Consider the following 24,008-nt stretch of genomic DNA (forward strand, 5'->3'; position numbering starts at 1 on the left):
TCACATGAATCCCTCTTTAGATACCACAGCAACAACAAACACAAGTGTGGGATGTTCTTGTTTTAAATGACCAACATGCACACAGCGGTGAAACAGAAAAGATCTGTGTGTCATGATTCCTGTTTAGATTCAGATTTGATTCATTTCAGTGTCAAGAATTCACTTCCTGTTTGTTTTTTTATGTTCTCCCCTCATTTTGTGTGTTTTATCTTTTGATGTTTTTTTTTCCTGTTTCCTGTTGTAGTTTTTCCTGTTGCAGTTTTCCACCACGTGTCTCGTGTCTTTAGAGCTTCTTCCTGTCTGTGTGTTTCCCTCCAGTTCTGATTTCCCTCATTGTCTTGACTCTCTCTCTCTCTCCTGTGTTTGATCGCCCCGTGTGTTTTGTGTTTCTTCTATGGTGGCTGGGAAGTTTAAAACACAACAGCAAATCACAAAACACACAAGAACGTCTAACGGAAAAGGTAGGCATCTGATAAAATAATCGTTTCTGATTGGACGAACGCACTGTCCGTCTTTTTAACAGGAAGTAAATGCTCCATACGCCTTTGGTGTCAGGCAGAGAAAAGTTAACAAAGGAAGCAGAGCAGGAGGGTAAAAACATATGATGATGTATTCAACAAACTTAACTCATCGTTATGTTTTCTTACTTTGAGTCTGAGGCTCCACATTCATTTCTGAAGTTTATATCAAAATGTTTGGACCAATCACTGTTCAGAGACAGACAGCTGGGTCCAGGAGACTCTGCTCCGTCCTCCTTGTCCTCTAAACGCACATCCATGATCTGAAGAGAGGAAAAACAGAAACACTCACTGAGAGATCAACACAAGAGAAAAAACAGTTTGATCCAACGCCGAGTTCTCGCACACACACACACTCGCACACACGCACACGCACACACACACACAGGAGGAGGGAGGAGATAGGAGGGAGGAGGCAGGAGCAAGGAACAAGGAGCGAGGAGGTAGGAAGGAGGAGAGAGGAGCGAGGAGCGAGGAGGGAGGAGGCAGGAGCAAGGAACAAGGAGCGAGGAGGGAGGAGGTAGGAAGTAGGAGGGAAGAGGCATGAGTAAGGAGAGAGGAGGTAGGAGGCAGGAAGGAGGAGAGAGGAGCGAGGAGGTAGGAGGCAGGAGCGAGGAGGCAGGAGGGAGGAACAAGGAGGGAGGAGGGAGGAGCGAGGAGGGAGGAGGAGGTAGGAGGCAGGAGGCAGGAGGGAGGAACAAGGAGGGAGGAGGGAGGAGCGAGGAGGGAGGAGGGAGGTCAGGTGTTTAAAGTGAAGCGTGTGCAGCTGAGTGTGACATCATCTGAGGAGTCAAGCAGAGGTGGGTGTGGGGGGGAAGGGGGGTCACAACTCCTGAGTTCCCCTCAACTAAAGCGTTTCCATGGTTACTGCAGCACTCGTCGACTCCCATTCCTCCACACACACACACACACACACACACACACACACACACTGAGCTCATATGAGTGTAAGCTGAGACTTCATTAGAAACTGTCTGTGTTCAGTTCACAGGAGGAAACTGAGAGTACAGAGGTGAAGATATAAAAGCTCTGATAAACACTCACCCCGCTTCACTCTTTACTTCTCTCTTCTCTTTCTGTCGTTATAAAATGGAGTCTAACTGACTGAACACTTTCACTTTCTGTGTCCCGCCTCCTCATGAGCCCGGATCACATGTTGCCCCTCCCTCTTCCATTTACAGGAAACCTGCAGGCTTTGTGTAAGTCTGTGTGTGTGTGTGTGTGTGTGTGTGTGTGTGTGTGTGTGTGTGTGTATTATAAAAACATAAAACCACGTGTCATGTCTCTCTTCAGGGCAGCCCCTCCTTCTCTTGTTGTGGGTTATCTGTCTTTCCCGGTCTGTCTAATCCTCATGTTTCTCTCCCTGATTGAGTGTGGTGGGTGTGGTTTCTTTCCTCAGGAGGCACCAGGTGTGACACATCTACAATCAACCTGGGCTGTACAAAACCCCCAGACTGTCTCTCACTCAGTGCCAGATCGTTCCGTCTACCACGTGTAGGAATTCAACTTCGGCCATGATATAACCTTGAGTTGTTTTTTTTGAGTTAGCGTGTGGAGCTAACTTTGTTGTCTTTGCTCGGCCTCTCAGATTATTTGCTGATCATCCACTGGAGCACCTCGTCGCTTGTACCCCTCACAACTGCTACCCACCGGATCCTGGGACTTCTCACCACCCCTCCCCTTTGGCACCATTGTTTGAATCACTTGGTAATTAAATCTTGCTCACGTATTCCCTCAGTCTCTGTCGTGCTCTTGGGTCCAAATCAAGACAGTTCGTAACACCACGGCTGCCTTCACTATTTATAGATGACTTTGAATTTGTGAAGAGAAGAAATTCCCAAATAAGATTATTAGAGGAGCTTTAACTTCTGAACTCTTCCTCATTACACTCAACAGAAAACATTTATTAAAAGAATATTCTGTTGGAAATATGTGAAGAATTAGGACTCACACCGAACACAAAGGAAACACTCTTTAGAATCATTCAGGACATTTACCCGTGTGGTGAGTTCCTCACACAAACATTTAATATTGAAAGAAATAATTGTTGAAATTGAAACACAAAAACTTTTATTTTATGATGTGAATTTACAAAAACTATTTGGGGTTCATTTCAATACTGGAAAAAAAAAATCAGCAAAAGACTTAAACAACAGAAAAACCCCCAAAGACTTTGTTTTTATTTCCTGATTTTTAACCTGAGCTCTGTCTTCTCTCTCTCCGTCCAGGTGTGGTTCCAGAACAGAAGAGCTCGCACTCTGAAGTGTAAAGGGGCAAAGAAAGCTCTGTGGCAGACCGACAGCCCCGTCCACGACTCTCTGCCTCCTCCTCATGCAGGCCGGGGCCAGCCTCAGGGGCCCCCGCCTGCCTACCCCACCCAGGTGAAGGAGGAGATGGAGGACGTCTGCTACTTCGGACAGCGTCCTCCCACCTACTCAGCCATGGAAGAGCACGCACATTACGGCTCCGTGTACGGGCTGCAGCAGGGCCAACAGGTTGGGAGCGGCTCCAGCCCCCCTGTGAGGACCCTCTGGTCCCAGCCCGGCAGCCAGACCCCCCCCTCTGTGGTGCCACTCGCCTCTGGAGATGAGAAACTACAACTCCAGCTTCATGTATCCAGGCTCAGCAGAGCAGATGTACACCTCCCACTCCTCCACGCCTGACACGCCTGACTCTGGGTACTGGGACGGCGGCGTGGAGAGCAGCCCCCCACTGGAGGGTCCGTACTCTCAGCTGGAGGAGTCGTTGAGCGGCGCCGTGCTGGAGGGCTGCAGAGAGCCTGCATACCCAGCGCTGGTCCCACACGCCCCTCTACCCGAGCTGTCCCTGCAGGAGATCCTGGGGGAGCTGAACGAGGACTGGCTGGGGGGACACGGTCTGGATAACCACGCTGCGATGGATAAAACGTCTTTCTGCTGACGACTCAGTGACCCGGATTCATTACGGATGATTATTGATCATTTGTATTATGATTTTAGTTTATTTTTTACTTCTAAGATGTGAACACATGAAAACTCTGCAGAACTGTAAGAAACGACATCACACGATTCTGATCCTATTTATTCCATCATGAATTCATTCTCTATTTATAACCGCTATTTATGATCATATCTGCACTTTTATACAAATAAATCAATAGTAATAAACCAAGAAAGTCTTCTTTGTTGTCCTATCCAATAATAGACCTGTGCTTAATGTGAAACCAATCAGATTGAGCTCTGTGCAGGTCAGCCATGAGTTCCTCCGCTCTGCAGAGAGACAGAGTGAAGAGGCCGATCTGAGAGGAAAAGTAGCAGACAACCAGCAGAGGGCGTCAGTGAGTTACACAAGAATACCACGGATATCAATTCATGATCTGAACCTCCCTGGTGAGAAAGTTCACCATCCAAAGCTGACACAATGCAACAACATCTGCTGTTGAAAAATAAGAAAACCTGCAGACTAAAAAAAAGTCTAAAGGTTCAAATATGAATCTGAATGTGTCATGTTCTTATCAACACGCTGGATGGGGAGTTCATTTAGTTTGGTGTTTTGTCAGATAAGAATTATTCACAGTGAGGGGCGTGGCTTATTTGACTGACAGGGGCGTGTTGTAGCTGTTTGTCAGGAGGCTTAACTCCCACTCGTCACGCTCCTGTTTCGCTGCGAGTATGTAAGTAAGTATGCGTCGAGCTGGACAGAACAGAGCGACACAGAGAGGAAATCAAACATGTCCGAACTCATGATTGTATTTTTAATCACTTTATCAACAGGCACGAACGATCAACAAATCATCCTCACAAAGACAAAGCTACATGTTGTTTGCACATGTTCTGGGTCTGTTTCTGGAGCGCTAACTACAACATCACAGAAGGTCACCTGCTGTGATCTTGTAGCTAGCTGCTCCAGAAACAGACCCGGTGGTTCATGGCGCCCGCAGTCTGATGAGGCCAAACTGTGCCGATGACGGAGCACAAAACGCCCTAATGGGCTTCAAAAGTCAGCTTCAAACTCCAAAGGGTGACACCACAGAGGCAGGTCACAGACGTGGAGTCGGGTCTGACCAGTAGGAGGTGCTCAAGCACCTTCTTAAGTCGAGCGACTCTTAAAACAGCAGCCGGTCGACATGATTTGTTTTCACTTTCTCTCTCTACTCTCACATCGCGTCCTACCGCTTTGATCATCAGGTCGAGATTAGAGGAATCTAATCTGTGTTTATCAGCTCTGATGACCCAACACACACTTATTCATCCAGCGAGCGGTGGAAGAAGTCCATGACGCTGCACAGGATGTTCATCTGGAGGTTTGAGCTGCTCGCTCTAAACAATGCCTGCATGTTGTTTGTTCGTGCTTTGGCCTCCTGCCTTCATCCTCAAGATGGGAGGAAGGGTGCTGTCCTTTTGTTTCAGTGTCTGGTTCTTCTTCCCAAAGAAGAAAAACACACAACCGTCCTGGATACAGGAGAGAGCTCGCTAAAGATAGATCAGCGGAGGAAATGTTGCAGACAGTCCTGAGCAGCTGTTTACACATACAGTATACAGAATGCACCAGTTCATACAGTGAAGATACTAAAGAGCTGTGTTGAAGGTGATCAGAGATGGAGACAGCTTGACAGCAACATTAAGTTCACCCCGTCCATTTCTCTGGGATGTTGTTCAGCTGTGCCCCAGGTGGACTGATCAGGACATTTAAAGACAAAGAAGATTCAGACTCTAGAAGGACATCGGACTTTAATATTGAAAGAAATAATTGTTCTGTGACGGTGAAATTGAAACACAAAAACATTTATTTTGTGATGTGAATTTACATAAACTATTTGGGGTTCATTTCAATACTGGAAAAAAAAACAGCAAAAGACTTAAAATCTTCTAACGTAGAAAATAAAAATACAAAACTTTTGTAAAATGTGAAACACAGTCATTATTATGGACAAACAATATAAACACAAATCAGATTGTTGAAACTCAAACCATACTTTTATTTTTATGAATGAATGAACAAATTAAAAATAAAAACAGATATGGATCGATCGATAGATAGATAGATAGATAGATAGATAGATAGATAGATAGATAGATAGATAGATCGATAGATAGATACTTTATTGATCCCGAGGGAAATGTTAGAACTAAACAAGCTTCAGAAGCAATTCAAAGTTGAAAGACTATTACTTTTTTTTAATCTGTTTTGATGTGTTTTTTGTTTATTGTTCATTTAATTCAGTTATAACAGCCAGACTTTAATTATGAATGAAGATAAAGAAAAAGAAGCTTCTCCATGGACAAGATGGTGGAGGTTCCTCCTCTGTGCATCATCAGCTGCTCCTCTCTGCACCACCAGCGTCCTGATCGCTCACATCATGACAGAGATCATCCCCATCTAATGAGAGAAGAAGAGAGAGGACAGAAATCATTTTCATCAGCTGGAAGTCATCAGATTCCCCCACAGCGCTGTAACTAAGCTCCGCCCCCACTTTATCACTGAACGCTTTCATATTGGTGTGTGAGTGTGTGATTTGACCTGGTGTGTATCAACAATCTGTCCCCTGAACTATGGTGTGTGACACAACCACCTTAGATCATGAAGGATGTGAAGGTGTTGATGAAGCAGAGAGACAGTAGAACCGTTCTAATGCAGTTTATTCTCTCATGCTGCAGTTTACACTCCCACACAGGTGGGTGCTTTTATAGCGTTTATATTGTCATATTTGTGTACATGTATTTGAATGTGTCCTCATAAAGTGTTATGGAGTTTAATGTGATTGAAGGTTGAACATTTTACTCTGTTGTTGACACAAAGGCTCAACTAGAGACACATGTTGGAAATTAGCAACAGCTATAAAGTCTTTATGCAGCAGATCAGTTTCATGCTTTGTATTGAAACTATGTTCAGTCACACTGTATATAAATAAATAAATGAAGATATGTGGAGGGTTTATTAAAGAACACTGAGACACTGACTTCAGAGTCTCCAGTCGATAGTTTGGATTCTTCTGAAGATCACTCAGCAGCTTCATGTCTGAATCCTGCAGGTTGTTGGAGGTCAGGTCCAGCTCTCTGAGATGGGAGGGGTCGGACTTCAGAGCTGAGGCCAGAGAAGAACAGCTGATCTCTGACAAACTGCAGCTCCACAATCTGAATAAAGAATAAAAGAAGAATAAAGATAATGCATGATCCTTCACTCTGTCTTATTTAACTGTTTTAAATGTACTTTATTTAGGCTGATTATTTCAGAGTGATGCATTCTGGGTCACATGAGACGATTAAATTATAACGATAAATGATGATTAATATTAAAACAAATGAAACAGTTTTGTTTAAACTGTAAACATAACAGAAAGAACTGAGTGAATACTAAATTCAGATTAATTAAATTGTTAATTAACTTCAGGCTGGTTCACACGGCAGGATTTTAAAATTGTCAGCCGATTTCCAAAACTTGAGAGAGCACAGAGACGGGAAACCTCGCAAAACCTCTGGAGATCAAACGTGATTCCAGAGTCAACAAACGGATGAAGAGGATGTAACAGGGATCGTTTGTGCTGTTTTTATCTGAAAAACACGTTTTAAAAAGAGGCGTCGGTCACAGAGTGGAGACAACGGGAGCATGAGCTGTACTTGCTACATGATGATATGGAGGTGACTAGCTGTTGTTTCGGTGTTTCCTCACCACTACGTCACCTCGCTTTCTGATTGGCTACCCGTCACAGTCAACAGGCTCCTGCTCGTTTCATCCTCGGGGGGGAAAAACCACATGTGATGAGAAATCAGGCCAAAACAATCCAACATGTTGAATTTCCCCGATTTGAGATCGGAGCGGTCCCGACATTCTTCCGACCAGACGAGAGCGGTCTGAACACACCACACACGGCAGGATGATCTGATAAGATTATCTTATGATGATCGGGGCGTCCTTAAGATTATCAGAAGGGGAGAATCGGGGCCAAAATCTGTGTAATTATCCTGCTGTGTGAACCAGGCTTTAGATTCTGTTTTATTTTGTTTGCTGTTAAAATGAAGGATGATAAAAGAAGAACGGTTAATGAGCTCAAATTTAACACTGATTTGATTTTGCATATTTATGTTCTGAAAAGACTTTTGTTAATGAACATGTTTATGTCTGAAGGATTGTTTGAAATGTGACAATAAATACGTTGGACAAAAATCCACAGAAAGAATCTGAGCTGTGAATCTCTGTGATCTTCAAGCCCCATTCAAGTCGAGGGATCACTGAATTAAAAAACACACAATGACTTGACATTAATTAATCATGATTAGTAATATTAATGTAATAACAAAACTGACTACATAAAACCCCAACAGTCAGAAAAAAACATGTTCACATCAAATCTCTAAATTATTAAATATCCAGAGATTTAAATTCAGACAAATACTGAAAATATATAAATCCTGAAATGTGCAACAATGGAGGATGTGGATTGAAATCATCCAAATAAATGACACAGTCAGTGATCTGACCTCAGAGTCTCCAGTCTGCAGTTTAGACTCTGCAGTCCCTCACACAGCAGCGTCACTCCTGAATCCTGCAGGTTGTTCCCGCCCAGGTCCAGCTCTCTGAGATGGGAGGGGTTGGACTTCAGAGCTGAGGCCAGAGAAGAACAGCTGATCTCTGACAAACTGCAGTTCCACAATCTGAATAAAGAATAAAAGAAGAATAAAGATAATGCATGATCCTTCACTTTGTCTTATTTAACTGTTTTAAATGTACTTTATTTAGGCTGATTATTTCAGAGTGATGCATTCTGGGTCACATGAGACGATTAAATTATAACGATAAATGATGATTAATATTAAAACAAATGAAACAGTTTTGTTTAAACTGTAAACATAACAGAAAGAACTGAGTGAATACTAAATTCAGATAAATTAAATTGTTAATTAACTTCAGGCTGGTTCACACGGCAAGATTTTAAAATTGTCAGCTGATTTCCAAAACTTGAGAGAGCACAGAGACGGGAAACCTCGCAAAACCTCTGGAGATCAAACGTGATTCCAGAGTCACCAAACGGATGAAGAGGATGTAACAGGGATCGTTTGTGCTGTTTTTATCTGAAAAACACGTTTTAAAAAGAGGCGTCGGTCACAGAGTGGAGACAACGGGAGCATGAGCTGTACTTGCTACATGATGATATGGAGGTGACTAGCTGTTGTTTCGGTGTTTCCTCACCACTACGTCACCTCGCTTTCTGATTGGCTACCCGTCACAGTCAACAGGCTCCTGCTCGTTTCATCCTCGGGGGGGAAAAACCACACGTGATGAGAAATCAGGCCAAAACAATCCAACATGTTGAATTTCCCCGATTTGAGATCGGAGCGGTCCCGACATTCTTCCGACCAGACGAGAGCGGTCTGAACACACCACACACGGCAGGATGATCTGATAAGATTATCTTATGATGATCGGGGCGTCCTTAAGATTATCAGAAGGGGAGAATCGGGGCCAAAATCTGTGTAATTATCCTGCTGTGTGAACCAGGCTTTAGATTCTGTTTTATTTTGTTTGCTGTTAAAATGAAGGATGATAAAAGAAGCACGGTTAATGAGCTCAAATTTAACACTGATTTGATTTTGCATATTTATGTTCTGAAAAGACTTTTGTTAATGAACATGTTTATGTCTGAGGGATTGTTTGAAATGTGACAATAAATACGTTGGACAAAAATCCACAGAAAGAATCTGAGCTGTGAATCTCTGTGATCTTCAAGCCCCATTCAAGTCGAGGGATCACTGAATTAAAAAACACACAATGACTTGACATTAATTAATCATGATTAGTAATATTAATGTAATAACAAAACTGACTACATAAAACCCCAACAGTCAGAAAAAAACATGTTCACATCAAGTCTCTAAATTATTAAATATCCAGAGATTTAAATTCAGACAAATACTGAAAATATATAAATCCTGAAATGTGCAACAATGGAGGATGTGGATTGAAATGATCCAAATAAATGACACAGTCAGTGATCTGACCTCAGAGTCTCCAGTCTGCAGTTTGGACTCTGCAGTCCCTCACACAGCAGCTTCACTCCTGAATCCGGCAGGTTGTTGTTACTCAGGTCCAGCTCTCTGAGATGGGAGGGGTTGGACTTCAGAGCTGAGGCCAGAGAAGAACAGCTGATCTCTGACAAACTGCAGCCCCTCAATCTGAATAAAGAATAAAAGAAGACTTCTTAACAGAACCAGAGGAAACCAGAAGCTTCATGAGCACGTTGTTTTAATCTTCATGAAGAGATTGAAACTTTTCTCCACATTATCAGAAATCTCTGCATGAAGATGATTCATAAATCTGAATACTTTGACAGGATATAGAAACTTTTTCAAAACTCAATCTAAACTTGTTGTAAATGATAAACTCTGTGACTGATCCCACCTGCCTCCTTTGTGTTTCTTTTTGAAGTGTTGAAGCTGAAAACTATCCCATCATATATTTCATATCTGTCTGTGTTTGTGTGATTGTCAGTGTGTCTGTTCAGTGAAGCTGTTTTAGATCTTTGTGTATTTCTTTATATTTGTGTTGTTTTTTTTACCATATATAATGTTATGTCATCGTAACCAGCGTTACTTAGAAACACATTTAACAGGAAGCTTTCTTTTCTTTTCAGCCCTACTTGAAGTTTTTATAATCATATATGATCAAAGTTGAGCTCCTGTTTATTTTACTGTTATTTATAAATCACAAAGTTAAAGTGAGACTCCAGACTGTGACCGACCACACGCCTCTGTTTGCTGTGATTTAACGTCCTTAAGCTGTGAGCATCATGGCTCTGCTCATATCAACATCTCTCCCTTTCTTTCTGAAACTCTTTTTAGACATACTCACATGTAAACTTTTTATATGTTATAAATAAATACACACGTGAACACTCGATTGTTGTACAGTCCTTGTGTGTCCTACTGAAAGGTGTTTATGTATTATATTATAAACACACACACCTTCCTTCACTGACACTCTCTTACACACATGCACACTTGCACTGATGTTATGGGTAACAACAAGAATGTGTGTCTGCACATATGAAGTGCTATAAGATGCCAAACAATTTCTTACAGAGAGGGAGAGTCTTCTGGAAGAAATGAAGTTAAATGAACAATCATACTTGTTTTTTCACAAAAATAAGTTCAAATTAATTAATTTATACGTTTATCAATAAGCCATAGCCTAGCATATGTCTTTTAGCTCCAATAGACAGCGTCAGTCGATGAGACGTCTACGTATATTATGTCTATGGTGAAGACAGAGAACAGAGAGGATGCTACTTTCAAAATCCTGCTAGTTTTCAAAAAACACCTGCCTTTAATTTAGGCAGATTATTTCAGAGTGATGCATTCTGGGTCACATGAGACAATTAAATTATAACGATAAATGATGATTCATATCAAAACAAATGAAACTGTGTTGTTTAAATTGTAAATAAAACAGAAAGAACTGAGTGAATACTAAATTCAGATTAATTAAATTGTTAATTAACTTCAGGCTGGTTCACACGGCAGGATTTTAAAATTGTCGGCCGATTTCCAAAACTTGAGAGAGCACACACATGGTGATAAATAATCGGAGGTTTTACAGTTTTGGTCGTACAGTGTGTGGTGTGCAGCCACACAGCAACATCAACACACCACACACCAACTGATTTCACTCGCAAACGTCCCCCGATCAGACGGGAAACCTCGCAAAACCTCTGGAGATCAAACATGATTCCAGAGTCAACAAACGGATGAAGAGGATGTAACAGGGATCGTTTGTGCTGTTTTTATCTGAAAAACACGTTTTAAAAAGAGGCGTCGGTCACAGAGTGGAGACAACGGGAGCATGAGCTGTACTTGCTACATGATAATATGGAGGTGACTAGCTGTTGTTTCGGTGTTTCCTCGCCACTACGTCACCTCGCTTTCTGATTGGCTACGCGTCACAGTCAACAGGCTCCTGCTCGTTTTCTCCTCGGGGGGGAAAAACCACATGTGATGAGAAATCAGGCCAAAACAATCCAACATGTTGAATTTCCCCGATTTGAGATCGGAGCGGTCCCGACATTCTTCCGACCAGACGAGAGCGGTCTGAACACACCACACACGGCAGGATGATCTGATAAGATTATTTTATGATGATCGGGGCGTCCTTAAGATTATCAGAAGGGGAGAATCGGGGCCAAAATCTGTGTAATTATCCTGCTGTGTGAACCAGGCTTTAGATTCTGTTTTATTTTGTTTGCTGTTAAAATGAAGGATGATAAAAGAAGCACGGTTAATGAGCTCAAATTTAACACTGATTTGATTTTGCATATTTATGTTCTGAAAAGACTTTTGTTAATGAACATGTTTATGTCTGAGGGATTGTTTGAAATGTGACAATAAATACGTTGGTCAAAAATCCACAGAAAGAATCTGAGCTGTGAATCTCTGTGATCTTCAAGCCCCATTCAAGTCGAGGGATCACTGAATTAAAAAACACACAATGACTTGACATTAATTAATCATGATTAGTAATATTAATGTAATAACAAAACTGACTACATAAAACCCCAACAGTCAGAAAAAAACATGTTCACATCAAGTCTCTAAATTATTAAATATCCAGAGATTTAAATTCAGACAAATACTGAAAATATATAAATCCTGAAATGTGCAACAATGGAGGATGTGGATTGAAATGATCCAAATAAATGACACAGTCAGTGATCTGACCTCAGAGTCTCCAGTCTGCAGTTTGGACTCTGCAGTCCCTCACACAGCAGCTTCACTCCTGAATCCGGCAGGTTGTTCCCGCCCAGGTCCAGCACTCTGAGATGGGAGGGGTTGGACTTCAGAGCTGAGGCCAGAGAAGAACAGCTGATCTCTGACAAACTGCAGCTCCACAATCTGAATAAAGAATAAAAGAAGACTTCTTAACAGAACCAGAGGAAACCAGAAGCTTCATGAGCACGTTGTTTTAATCTTCATGAAGAGTTTGAAACTTTTCTCCACATTATCAGAAATCTCTGCATGAAGATGATTCATAAATCTGAATACTTTGACAGGATATAGAAACTTTTTCAAAACTCAATCTAAACTTGTTGTAAATGATAAACTCTGTGACTGATCCCACCTGCCTCCTTTGTGTTTCTTTTTGAAGTGTTGAAGCTGAAAACTATCCCATCATATATTTCATATCTGTCTGTGTTTGTGTGATTGTCAGTGTGTCTGTTCAGTGAAGCTGTTTTAGATCTTTGTGTATTTCTTTATATTTGTGTTGTTTTTGTTACCATATATAATGTTATGTCATCGTAACCAGCGTTACTTAGAAACACATTTAACAGCAAGCTTTCTTTTCTTTTCAGCCCTACTTGAAGTTTTTATAGTCATATATGATCAAAGTTGAGCTCCTGTTTATTTTACTGTTATTTATAAATCACAAAGTTAAAGTGAGACTCCAGACTGTGACCGACCACACGCCTCTGTTTGCTGTGATTTAACGTCCTTAAGCTGTGAGCATCATGGCTCTGCTCATATCAACATCTCTCCCTTTCTTTCTGAAACTCTTTTTAGACATACTCACATGTAAACTTTTTATATGTTATAAATAAATACACACGTGAACACTCGATTGTTGTACAGTCCTTGTGTGTCCTACTGAAAGGTGTTTATGTATTATATTATAAACACACACACCTTCCTTCACTGACACTCTCTTACACACATGCACACTTGCACTGATGTTACGGGTAACAAATAAGAATGTGTGTCTGCACATATGAAGTGCTATAATATGCCAAACAATTTCTTACAGAGAGGGAGAGTCTTCTGGAAGAAATGAATTCAAATGAACAATCATACTTGTTTTTTCACAAAAATAAATTCAAATTAAATCTTTACATTTATCAATAAGCCATAGCCTAGCATACGTCTTTTAGCTCGAATAGACAGCGTCAGTCAATGAGGCGTCTACGTATATTATGTCTATGGTGAAGACAGAGAACAGAGAGGATGCTACTTTCAAAATCCTGCTAGTTTTCAAAAAACACCTGCCTTTAATTTAGGCAGATTATTTCAGAGTGATGCATTCTGGGTCACATGAGACAATTAAATTATAACGATAAATGATGATTAATATTAAAACAAATGAAACTGTTTTGTTTAAACTGTAAACAAAACAGAAAGAACTGAGTGACTACTAAATTCTGATTAATTAAATTGTTAATTAACTTCAGGCTGGTTCACACGGCAGGATTTTAAAATTGTCGGCCGATTTCCAAAACTTGAGAGAGCACACACATGGTGATAAATAATCGGAGGTTTTACAGTTTTGGTCGTACAGTGTGTGGTGTGCAGCCACACAGCAACATCAACACACCACACATGAACCGATTTCACTCGCAAACATCCCCCGATCAGACGGGAAACCTCGCAAAACCTCTGGAGATGAAACGTGATTCCAGAGTCAACAAACGGATGAAGAGGATGTAACAGGGATCGTTTGTGCTGTTTTTATCTGAAAAACACGTTTTAAAAAGAGGCGTCGGTCACAGAGTGGAGACAACGGGAGCATGAGCTGTACTTGCTACATGACGATATGGAGGTGACTAGTTATTGTTTCGGTGTTTCCTCACCACTACGTCACCTCGCTTTCTGATTGGCTACGCGTCACAGTCAACAGGCTCATGCTCGTTTCATCCTCGGGGGGGAAAAACCACACGTGATGAGAAATCAGGCCAAAACAATCCAACATGTTGAATTTCCCCGATTTGAGATCGGAGCGGTCCCGACATTCTTACGACCAGACGAGAGCGGTCTGAACACACCACACACGGCAGGATGATCTGATAAGATTATCTTATGATGATCGGGGCGTCCTTAAGATTATCAGAAGGGGAGAATCGGGGCCAAAATCTGTGTAATTATCCTGCTGTGTGAACCAGGCTTTAGATTCTGTTTTATTTTGTTTGCTGTTAAAATGAAGGATGATAAAAGAAGCACGGTTAATGAGCTCAAATTTAACACTGATTTGATTTTGCATATTTATGTTCTGAAAAGACTTTTGTTAATGAACATGTTTATGTCTGAGGGATTGTTTGAAATGTGACAATAAATACGTTGGACAAAAATCCACAGAAAGAATCTGAGCTGTGAATCTCTGTGATCTTCAAGCCCCATTCAAGTCGAGGGATCACTGAATTAAAAAACACACAATGACTTGACATTAATTAATCATGATTAGTAATATTAATGTAATAACAAAACTGACTACATAAAACCCCAACAGTCAGAAAAAAACATGTTCACATCAAATCTCTAAATTATTAAATATCCAGAGATTTAAATTCAGACAAATACTGAAAATATATAAATCCTGAAATGTGCAACAATGGAGGATGTGGATTGAAATGATCCAAATAAATGACACAGTCAGTGATCTTACATCAGAGTCTCCAGTCTGCAGTTTAGACTCTGCAGTCCCTCACACAGCAGCTTCACTCCTGAATCCTGCAGCTTGGTGTTGTCACTCAGGTCCAGCTCTCTGAGATGGGAGGGGTTGGACTTCAGAGCTGAGGCCAGAGAAGAACAGCTGATCTCTGACAAACTGCAGCCCTCCAATCTGAATAAAGAATAAAAGAAGACTTCTTAACAGAACCAGAGGAAACCAGAAGCTTCATGTGCACGTTGTTTTAATCTTCATGAAGAGTTTGAAACTTTTCTCCACATTATCAGAAATCTCTGCATGAAGATGATTCATAAATCTGAATACTTTGACAGGATATAGAAACTTTTTCAAAACTCAATCTAAACTTGTTGTAAATGATAAACTCTGTGACTGATCCCACCTGCCTCCTTTGTGTTTCTTTTTGAAGTGTTGAAGCTGAAAACTATCCCATCATATATTTCATATCTGTCTGTGTTTGTGTGATTGTCAGTGTGTCTGTTCAGTGAAGCTGTATTAGATGTTTGTGTATTTCTTTATATTTGTGTTGTTTTTTTTAACCATATATAATGTTATGTCATCGTAGTCAGCGTTACTTAGAAACACATTTAACAGGAAGCTTTCTTTTCTTTTCAGCCCTACTTGAAGTTTTTATAATCATATATGATCAAAGTTGAGCTCCTGTTTATTTTACTGTTATTTATAAATCACAAAGTTAAAGTGAGACTCCAGACTGACCGACCACACGCCTCTGTTTGCTGTGATTTAACGTCCTTAAGCTGTGAGCATCATGGCTCTGCTCATATCAACATCTCTCCCTTTCTTTCTGAAACTCTTTTTAGACATACTCACATGTAAACTTTTTATATGTTATAAATAAATACACACGTGAACACTCGATTGTTGTACAGTCCTTGTGTGTCCTACTGAAAGGTGTTTATGTATTATAGTCCTGCACTGCCACCCCCCTACCACCTCTGGGGAAGTCCGATCACAACCTGGTCCTACTCAAGCCACAGTACAAGACTAAGATCCAGAGACAACCGGTAACAACACACGCCTTCAGAAAGTGGTCTCCTGAGGCAGAGGAGGCTCTCAGAGACTGTTTTGAGACCACTGACTGGAGTGCCCTACAAGAGACCCATGGTGATGACATTGAGGGGGTCACACACTGCACAACTGACTACATGAACTTCTGCATGGACGTTGTGGTTCCCACTAAAACTGTGCGCTGCTTCCCGAATAATAAGCCCTGGATCACCAGCGATGTCAAGGAGATCCTTAACAGGAAGAAAAGGGCATTCAAGGAGGGAGACCAGGCAGAGCTGAAGCGGGTGCAGGGGGAACTCAAGGTCAGACTCCGAGAGGCAAAGGAGGAGTACAGAAGGAAGGTAGAACAGAAGCTGCAGAAGAATAACATGAGAGAGGTCTGGGAGGGCATGAAGACCATCACAGGCTGCAAAAAGAAAAACAACAACGCAGAAGACGGGGACCCTGAGAGAGCAAACCAGCTCAACTTGTTTTTTAACAGGTTCGACAGCCCCGTCGCTGCAGCCAGTGCCTGTCCCCCCAGCACCCCTCTACACACCCCCTCCCCCCCTCTACACACCCCCTCCCCCCCGCTCACCCCCCCCCCCCCCCCAGCACCCCTCTACACACGCCCTCCCCCCCTCTCACTCCCCCCAACACCTCGACCAGAACAGATACAACCTCCAGTGACAATCCATCCCCCCTCCCCACCATCACCAGAGACCAGGTGAGCAAGGAGCTGAAGAGACTCCGCCCCAGGAAGGCAGCAGGCCCAGACAAGGTGTGTCCCAGGATGCTAAAGGCCTGCTCTGCTGAGCTGGGGGAGCCACTTCAGCACATCTTCAACATGAGCCTGCGGCTCGGGAAGGTTCCTGTGCTCTGGAAGACCTCGTGCCTCACCCCTGTCCCCAAGAAGAAGAACCCCAGTGAGCCAGGCGACTTCAGACCAATCGCTCTGACATCCCACGTTATGAAGACCTTCGAACGGCTGCTGCTCCAACACCTCAGACCCCAGGTACAACACGCACAGGATCCCCTGCAGTTTGCATACCAGGCAAAGGTGGGCGTGGACGATGCCATCCTCTGTCTTCTACACAGGGCTTACTCTCATCTGGACAAAGGGAGCAGCGTGATGAGAATCATGTTCTTTGATTTCTCAAGCGCTTTCGACACCATCCATCCCCTCCTACTGAGAGACAAGCTGACCGAGATGAGGGTGGACTCGCACCTGGTGAGGTGGATCACGGACTACCTCACAGAGAGACCACAGTACGTCAGACTGAAGGACTGCACATCTGACACTGTGGTCAGCAGCACCGGAGCACCACAGGGGACCGTGCTCTCCCCCGTCCTGTTCACCCTGTACACCTCGGACTTCCAGTACAACTCTGAGCTCTGCCACATGCAGAAATACTCGGACGACACTGTGATAGTTGCTTGTGTCAGGGATGGACAGGAGGAGGAGTACAGGAGCCTGATCGAGGACTTTGTGACGTGGTGCAGTGCCAACCATCTGCAGCTAAACATCTCCAAGACCAAGGAGATGGTGGTGGACTTCCGAAGGAAGAAACCACATCTAGAACCTGTTTCCATCGGCGGGGTCGATGTGGAGGTGGTCACGACCTACGGGTACCTGGGGCTGCAGCTGGATGACAAGCTGGACTGGTCGCCTAACATGGACACTACCTGCAGGAAGGGACAGAGCCGTCTGTACTTCCTGAGAAGGCTGGGGTCCTTCAACATCTGCAAAAAGCTGCTGCAGATGTTCTACCAGTCTGTGGTGTCCAGCGTCCTCTTCTACGCAGTGGTGTGCTGGGGAGGAAGCTGCAAGAAGAGGGACGCAGCACGCCTGGACAGACTGGTGAGGAGGGCCGGCTCTGTGGTGGGTACAGAGCTGGACTCACTGGTGACAGTGGTAGAGAGGAGGTCTCTGGACAAAATGCTCTCCATCATGGACAACACACACCACCCTCTGCACAGCACCTTCACCGGTCAGAGGAGCATGTTCAGCGAAAGACTGCTGTCACAGTCGTGCTCCACGGACAGACTCAAGAACTCTTTCGTCCCCCTGGCAATAAGACTGTATAACACTTCACTGTCACGGCAGGAAAGAAGCGCACGGTGATCCCTGGACTCTTTTTTCACTTTTTTCTCACTCCTCATCTGCACTGCTGACCTCAGAGTCAGCCCCCAGTTGGACACTGTAATGCATATTGATAGTCACTTTACTGAGCACTGGTCACTTTAAAGATAATCACCCTAATCATGTCTGGTCTCATCCTACTGTTGTGTTATGCTACATCTGTAAGGGTTGACATGATCACCCTAATTAGGTCAAGTTTCACTCTATTGTCTTCAACACTTAATGCTAATCTGCTCCTCAATAGTTGGGTACTTAACGATAATCACCCTAACCACTCCTGGTTTCACCATATTGTCTAGGACACTTAATGCAAATCACTGCTCCTTTAAGTTGGTGAGCCAATTTACATTCCTGCATTGACTGTTTAACGACTGTACTCACACCTCTGGCATAAGCTCAAACACCTCTGTACATGCACATGTAACTAGTTTCTAAAGGTCAGCACTTTGTTTCTAAGGCTCTTTAACTGTTTACAGGTCTCTTTTAACCAACACATGTTTTTCTCAGGTCTCTTTTAACCAACACATGTTTTTCTCTCCTCACAGGTTATGTACATTATGCTATATTAGTTTTAAGTCTAACTGCTAATGCTAACTGCACAGGTTTAACATATAATTATGTTTATTCTTAGTCACATAGGGGCTGCTATATCTTGTTTGGGGGATTTTGTATACAGAGGGGAGGGGCGACAGCGGGTGTGTATTGTAACTAATGTCTTGTGTCCTGCCTGTCTGTATACTGCTACTGGATGCCTTGAATTTCCCTCGGGATCAATAAAGTATCTATCTATCTATCTATCTATCTATCTATCTATCTAACCCCCCACTCCTGCAACCAGCCCACAGTGGAAGCGCCACTGTCGGAATACAAGGAAGCAGAAGAGGGGGAAGCGTGGAGGTAGCCGGGCTAGGCTAGAGGCTAGCCCTCACCGGCCGGCTATCCCGACCATCACTCTGGCCAACGTACGCTCGCTGGACAATAAACTGGATTATATCCGCTTACTCCGAACAACTTCCAGGACTGTGAGTGAGTGTTGTGTTTTTGTTTTTGCCGAGACATGGCTTAATGACAGTGTTCCGGACCATGCTATTCAGCTAGCCGGGCTAACATGCTACCGGGCAGACAGAGAGCTCGTCGAGGGTGGAAAAACTCGCGGCGGGGGTCTGTGTGTTTACATCAGTGATGCCTGGTGCCGAAACGCGGTGGTAGTATGTAAGCACTGCTCACCAGTTGTGGAGTTTATGGTTATTAAATGCCGGCCATTCTACCTGCCGAGGGAATTTAGTGCCATATTGCTGGTAGCAATTTACATCCCTCCTGGCTCCACCAACAACAGGAGTGAGGCTCTGAATTATCTCCACAAACACATCAGTGAGCAGCAGACAGCACACCCTGATGCTTTTCTCATCCTGGCTGGGGACTTCAACCACGCAAACCCCAAGAGTGTGCTTCCACAACTTCATGGTCACATCAAGTTTCCCACTAGAGGTAACAATATTCTGGACAATGTTTACACTGTAAACAAAGGGGCCTACAAAGCCCTCCCCCTCCCCCACCTCGGAGCCTCAGACCACACCACTGTTATGCTAATGCCAGCATACAGGCCACTGGTTAAAGTCACCAAACCAGTTAGGAGGCAGGTACGGGTGTGGCCTGAGGGGTCCACAGAAGCACTCCAGGACTGCTTCTCCACCACTGACTGGCACATGTTTAAACAGGCGGCCACCAACAACAACATCACCGACCTCCAGGAGTACACAGAGACCGTCACGTCCTACATGGAAAAGTGCATGGACGATGTCACGGTCACCAAGACCTTCACCATTCGGGCCAATCAGAAGCCATGGCTGACAGGTGAAGTCCACAGGCTCCTGAAGGCCAGGAACACTGCCTTCAGAGCTGGGGACGCGGTGGGCCTAAGGACTGCCAGGGCCAACCTGTCACGAGGCATCAGATTGGCCAGGAGGCAATACTCCAGGAGGATCTCAGACCGGTTCACCGACAGCAGAGACACCAGGAACCTGTGGCGGGGGGTCCAGACCATCACGGACTACAAGCCCCCTCCGCAGACCTGTGACAGCTCCACCTCTCTGCTAAACAACCTCAACAACTTCTTTGCTCGCTTTGAGGCAGACAACAGCACTCCAGCACAGAAGACGCCACCTTCTCCTGGCGACCAGGTACTGACGCTTTCCCGGGATAGCGTGAAGCGATCCCTCCAGAGAACAAATGCACGGAAAGCGCCAGGTCCTGACAACATCCCAGGTCGTGTCCTGAGAGACTGTGCTGAGGAGCTCACAGATGTCCTCACCGACATCTTCAACACGTCACTGAGCCAAGCTGTTGTCCCCACATGCTTCAAAGCCACCACCATCATCCCGGTCCCCAAGAAGCCGTCTCCATCCTGCTACAATGACTACCGCCCGGTCGCACTAACCCCCATCCTCATGAAGTGCTTCGAGCGGCTGGTCATGCAGCACATCAAGTCTGCCCTCCCCTCCACCCTGGACCCCTACCAGTTTGCATATCGGCCTAACCGATCGACCGACGACGCCATCTCCACTGCCCTCCACTCAGCCCTCACCCACCTGGAGACCAAGGACGCCCACGTCAGAATGCTGTTCATCGACTTCAGCTCAGCATTCAACACTATCATCCCGCAGCAGCTCATCCACAAACTGGACATCCTGGGCCTAAGCACCCCCATGTGCAACTGGCTGCTGGACTTCCTGACAGGGAGACCACAGGCAGTTCGGGTCGGCAGCAACACCTCCAGCACCATCATGATGAACACGGGGGCCCCCCAAGGATGTGTGCTGAGCCCCCTCCTCTTCACTCTGCTGACCCATGACTGCGCCCCATCTTCCAGCTCCAACCTCTTCGTTAAGTTTGCGGACGACACGACTGTGGTGGGTCTCATCAACAACAACGATGAGTCAATCTACAGGAGTGAGGTGAGCAGGCTGGCCTTGTGGTGCAAGGACAATAATCTCCATCTGAACGTGGAGAAGACGAAGGAGATTGTTGTGGACTTCAGGAGAACGCACACCCAGCATGCTCCTCTGACCATCGACGGTGCTGCAGTGGAGAGGGTGAGCAGCACCAAGTTCCTGGGTGTGCACATCTCCGAAGACCTGTCCTGGAGCCTGAACTCTGCATCACTGGCCAAAAAAGCTAATCAGCGCCTTTACTTCCTCCGCAAACTGAGGAGAGCAAGAGCCCCATCCTCCATCCTGCACACGTTCTACAGAGGCACCATTGAGAGCATCATGTCCAGCTGCATCACCGTGTGGTACGGCGCCTGCACCGTGTCCTGCCGTAAGTCTCTGCAGCGCATCGTGAGAGTAGCTGAGAAGATCATTGGTGTCTCTCTTCCCCCCCTTCTGGACATTTACAACTCACGTCTCACCCGCAAAGCCACCAGGATCGCAGGTGACCCCACCCACCCGTCCTACAGCCTCTTCAGCCTGCTGCCATCTGGGAGGAGACTGCAGAGTCTCCGTGCCCGTACCAGCAGGCTCAAGAACAGTTTATTCCACCAGGCTGTCAGGAGACTCAACTCCCTCCCTGCTCTCCCCCCCATTCGTCCACTCATCCCCTTTCCTGCCCCTGCCTCCATCCCCCCTCCGCCTCCTCCCACCCTCTGCCCTCAGTTCTCTACCCTCCTTCACCCCTCTGCCCCCTCTGCCCTCCATCCCCCCCTTTCATCCTGCCACAGTCTGCCCCTACAGGTCCTGGCATCACCCCCCTCCACCTCCACCCCCCGCGTGCTCCACTAATTCACGCACCCTAAAACTCTGCACAGCCGTTATTGTATTGTTTATTGTATTGTTTATGCTATTTGCACTATTTGCACACGACCTCACTTTTTAACTTTGTAACTTATCTGCACTCCGTTTATATTGTTAATACTGTAATTTATCTACATTCTACCTCATAGTAATTTATCCACATACTACCTCATAGTGGAACACTCACAAGTGCCCTTGTCTGTAAGTAAGTAAGTAAAATTTATTTATATAGCACTTTTCGCAGGCAGGGGCCACAAAGTGCTTCACAAACAGGGTTTAAAAACATCACAAGCAATACACAGACAGTACAAAAATCATAGCAGCCCTAAAAGAGACTAATTAAAAGCCTGGACAAATAAAAACGTTTTCAGTTGACTCTTGAAAGTGACAACTGAATCAATTGAGCGCAAGGATGATGGAAGTTCATTCCAGAGGCTCGGAGCAACGACCTGGAAAGACCGGTCACCTCTAGTGTGATAATGAGCTCGAGGGACCTTCATCAGGTTCTGATCCATAGACCTCAGCGCTCGCACAGGAGCGTAAAGCTGGATCAGCTCACTAAGGTAAGAGGGAGCCTGACCATGTAGGGCTCTGAAGGCCAGAACCAGGATTTTAAACCTGAACCTAAAAGACACTGGCAGCCAGTGAAGGTCTTTCAGAACAGGGGATATGTGGGACCTCCTATTTGTGCGGGTCAGAATTCTTGCTGCAGAATTTTGAATTAATTGCAGTCTAGAGAGCTCTTTCTTGTTAAGACAAGAAAACAAACTATTGCAATAGTCTAAACGTGAAGACACAAAGGCATGGATAATGAGCTCCAAATCATTCTGCGAAACCATGTTTCTAAGTTTGGAGATCTTCCTCAGTTGAAAGAAGCAGTTCCTTGACAGCTGTTTACAGTGCTGGACTAAAGACATGTCTTTGTCGAAAATAACTCCCAGGTTTCTAAGACTAGGCTTCACGGACTGGCCTAGGTCCCCCAAGAACTGCTTAATCCCTGGAATTGAGTCATCAGGGGCGAGAATCAATGTTTCTGTTTTCTCAGCATTGAGCTGCAGAGAATTTTCGCTGAGCCATTGTTTGATTTCCATCAGACAAAGACGTAGGGAGCTCAGCTTCTGGATCTCGGACGGCTTAAAAGAGCAGTACAGCTGGATATCGTCAGCAAATAGGTGGAAAGAAACATCATCGAACCTTCGTATGATCTCTCCTAGAGGGATCAAATACAGCAAAAACAAGACAGGACCCAAGACGGAACCTTGAGGCACTCCACACAGCAGGTCCGCAGACTCCGACCTTATTTGGTTGGCTGTTACATTGAAGCTTTGTCCAGTTAGATAAGAAGAGAACCATTTTAGAACTGAACCCGACAGTCCAACTTGATCCCTCAGTCTTCTCAGCAGTATCTGATGGTCTACAGTGTCGAAAGCTGCGGACAGGTCCAAGAGAACCAGGACCGTGAACTTTCCAGAGTCAGCAGCCATCATAATGTCGCTGGACACTTTCAGTAAGGCCGTTTCCGTGGAGTGTTGCTTACGGAAACCGGACTGAAGCGGTTCATGGATGCTGCTTTGATCCAGGAAAAGGGTCAACTGATTACAGACCACCTTCTCAAGGATCTTTGACATGAAAGGAAGCTTAGAAATAGGCCTAAAGCTATTAAGATCTGTTTGGTCTAGGCCTGCTTTTTTTAGTAATGGCTCCACTATGGCATGTTTGAATGCAGTAGGAAACACACCAGTGGACAAAGACAGGTTAACCATTTTGGTCACACACGGGCCGATTTCCCCAAACACTTTTTTTAAAAGCCTACAGGGAAGGACGTCAGATGAGCAAGAGGAGGGCTTCATCTTAGACACCACTGCTGAAATATCAGCAACCGTCACAGTCCTAAACAAGGACCACAAGCTGGAGACAGGCTCAGAAACAGCAGGGGTAACACGAAGAGGGGGCGGGATGTTGTCCTTGATTATCTTTATCTTGTTTGTGAAGAATCTCAAAAAGGCATTGCTGTCAGCTTCACAAAACACGGGGGTAACTGGGGCAGCAGGACATACAAGTGAGTTTATCGTTTCAAATAACACTTTGGGGTTTTTCTTATTTAGTGCTACCAGTTGGTGGATATACTCG

The 24,008-nt window shown here is 44.5% G+C and overlaps 3 protein-coding genes across 3 annotated transcripts in view; 1 reads left to right on the forward strand and 2 right to left on the reverse strand.

The window, feature by feature from the left end:
- Positions 1 to 24,008, forward strand: part of LOC306835646 (uncharacterized protein) — a 380,835-nt gene that overhangs the window by 258,598 nt on the left and 98,229 nt on the right. The gene's annotated exons all lie outside the window — the stretch shown is intronic.
- The window catches only part of LOC306836312 (uncharacterized protein), a 54,274-nt gene that overhangs the window by 18,785 nt on the left and 11,481 nt on the right, over positions 1 to 24,008 (reverse strand). The gene's annotated exons all lie outside the window — the stretch shown is intronic.
- Positions 5,452 to 24,008, reverse strand: part of LOC306835629 (NACHT, LRR and PYD domains-containing protein 12-like) — a gene marked incomplete at its 5' end in the record, with an annotated part of 28,636 nt that continues 10,079 nt past the window's right edge. Inside the window, 6 exons of the mRNA XM_079362295.1 lie at positions 5,452 to 5,876; positions 6,458 to 6,631; positions 7,976 to 8,149; positions 9,494 to 9,667; positions 12,206 to 12,379; positions 14,916 to 15,092. Coding sequence (XP_079218421.1) covers positions 5,867 to 5,876; positions 6,458 to 6,631; positions 7,976 to 8,149; positions 9,494 to 9,667; positions 12,206 to 12,379; positions 14,916 to 15,092 — 883 coding nt within the window. The 3' untranslated portion in view covers positions 5,452 to 5,866. The remainder of the gene's footprint in view (positions 5,877 to 6,457; positions 6,632 to 7,975; positions 8,150 to 9,493; positions 9,668 to 12,205; positions 12,380 to 14,915; positions 15,093 to 24,008) is intronic.

Source organism: Symphodus melops (assembly GCF_947650265.1).
Source record: "Symphodus melops genome assembly, chromosome: 15".
Classification (NCBI taxonomy): domain Eukaryota; kingdom Metazoa; phylum Chordata; class Actinopteri; order Labriformes; family Labridae; genus Symphodus; species Symphodus melops.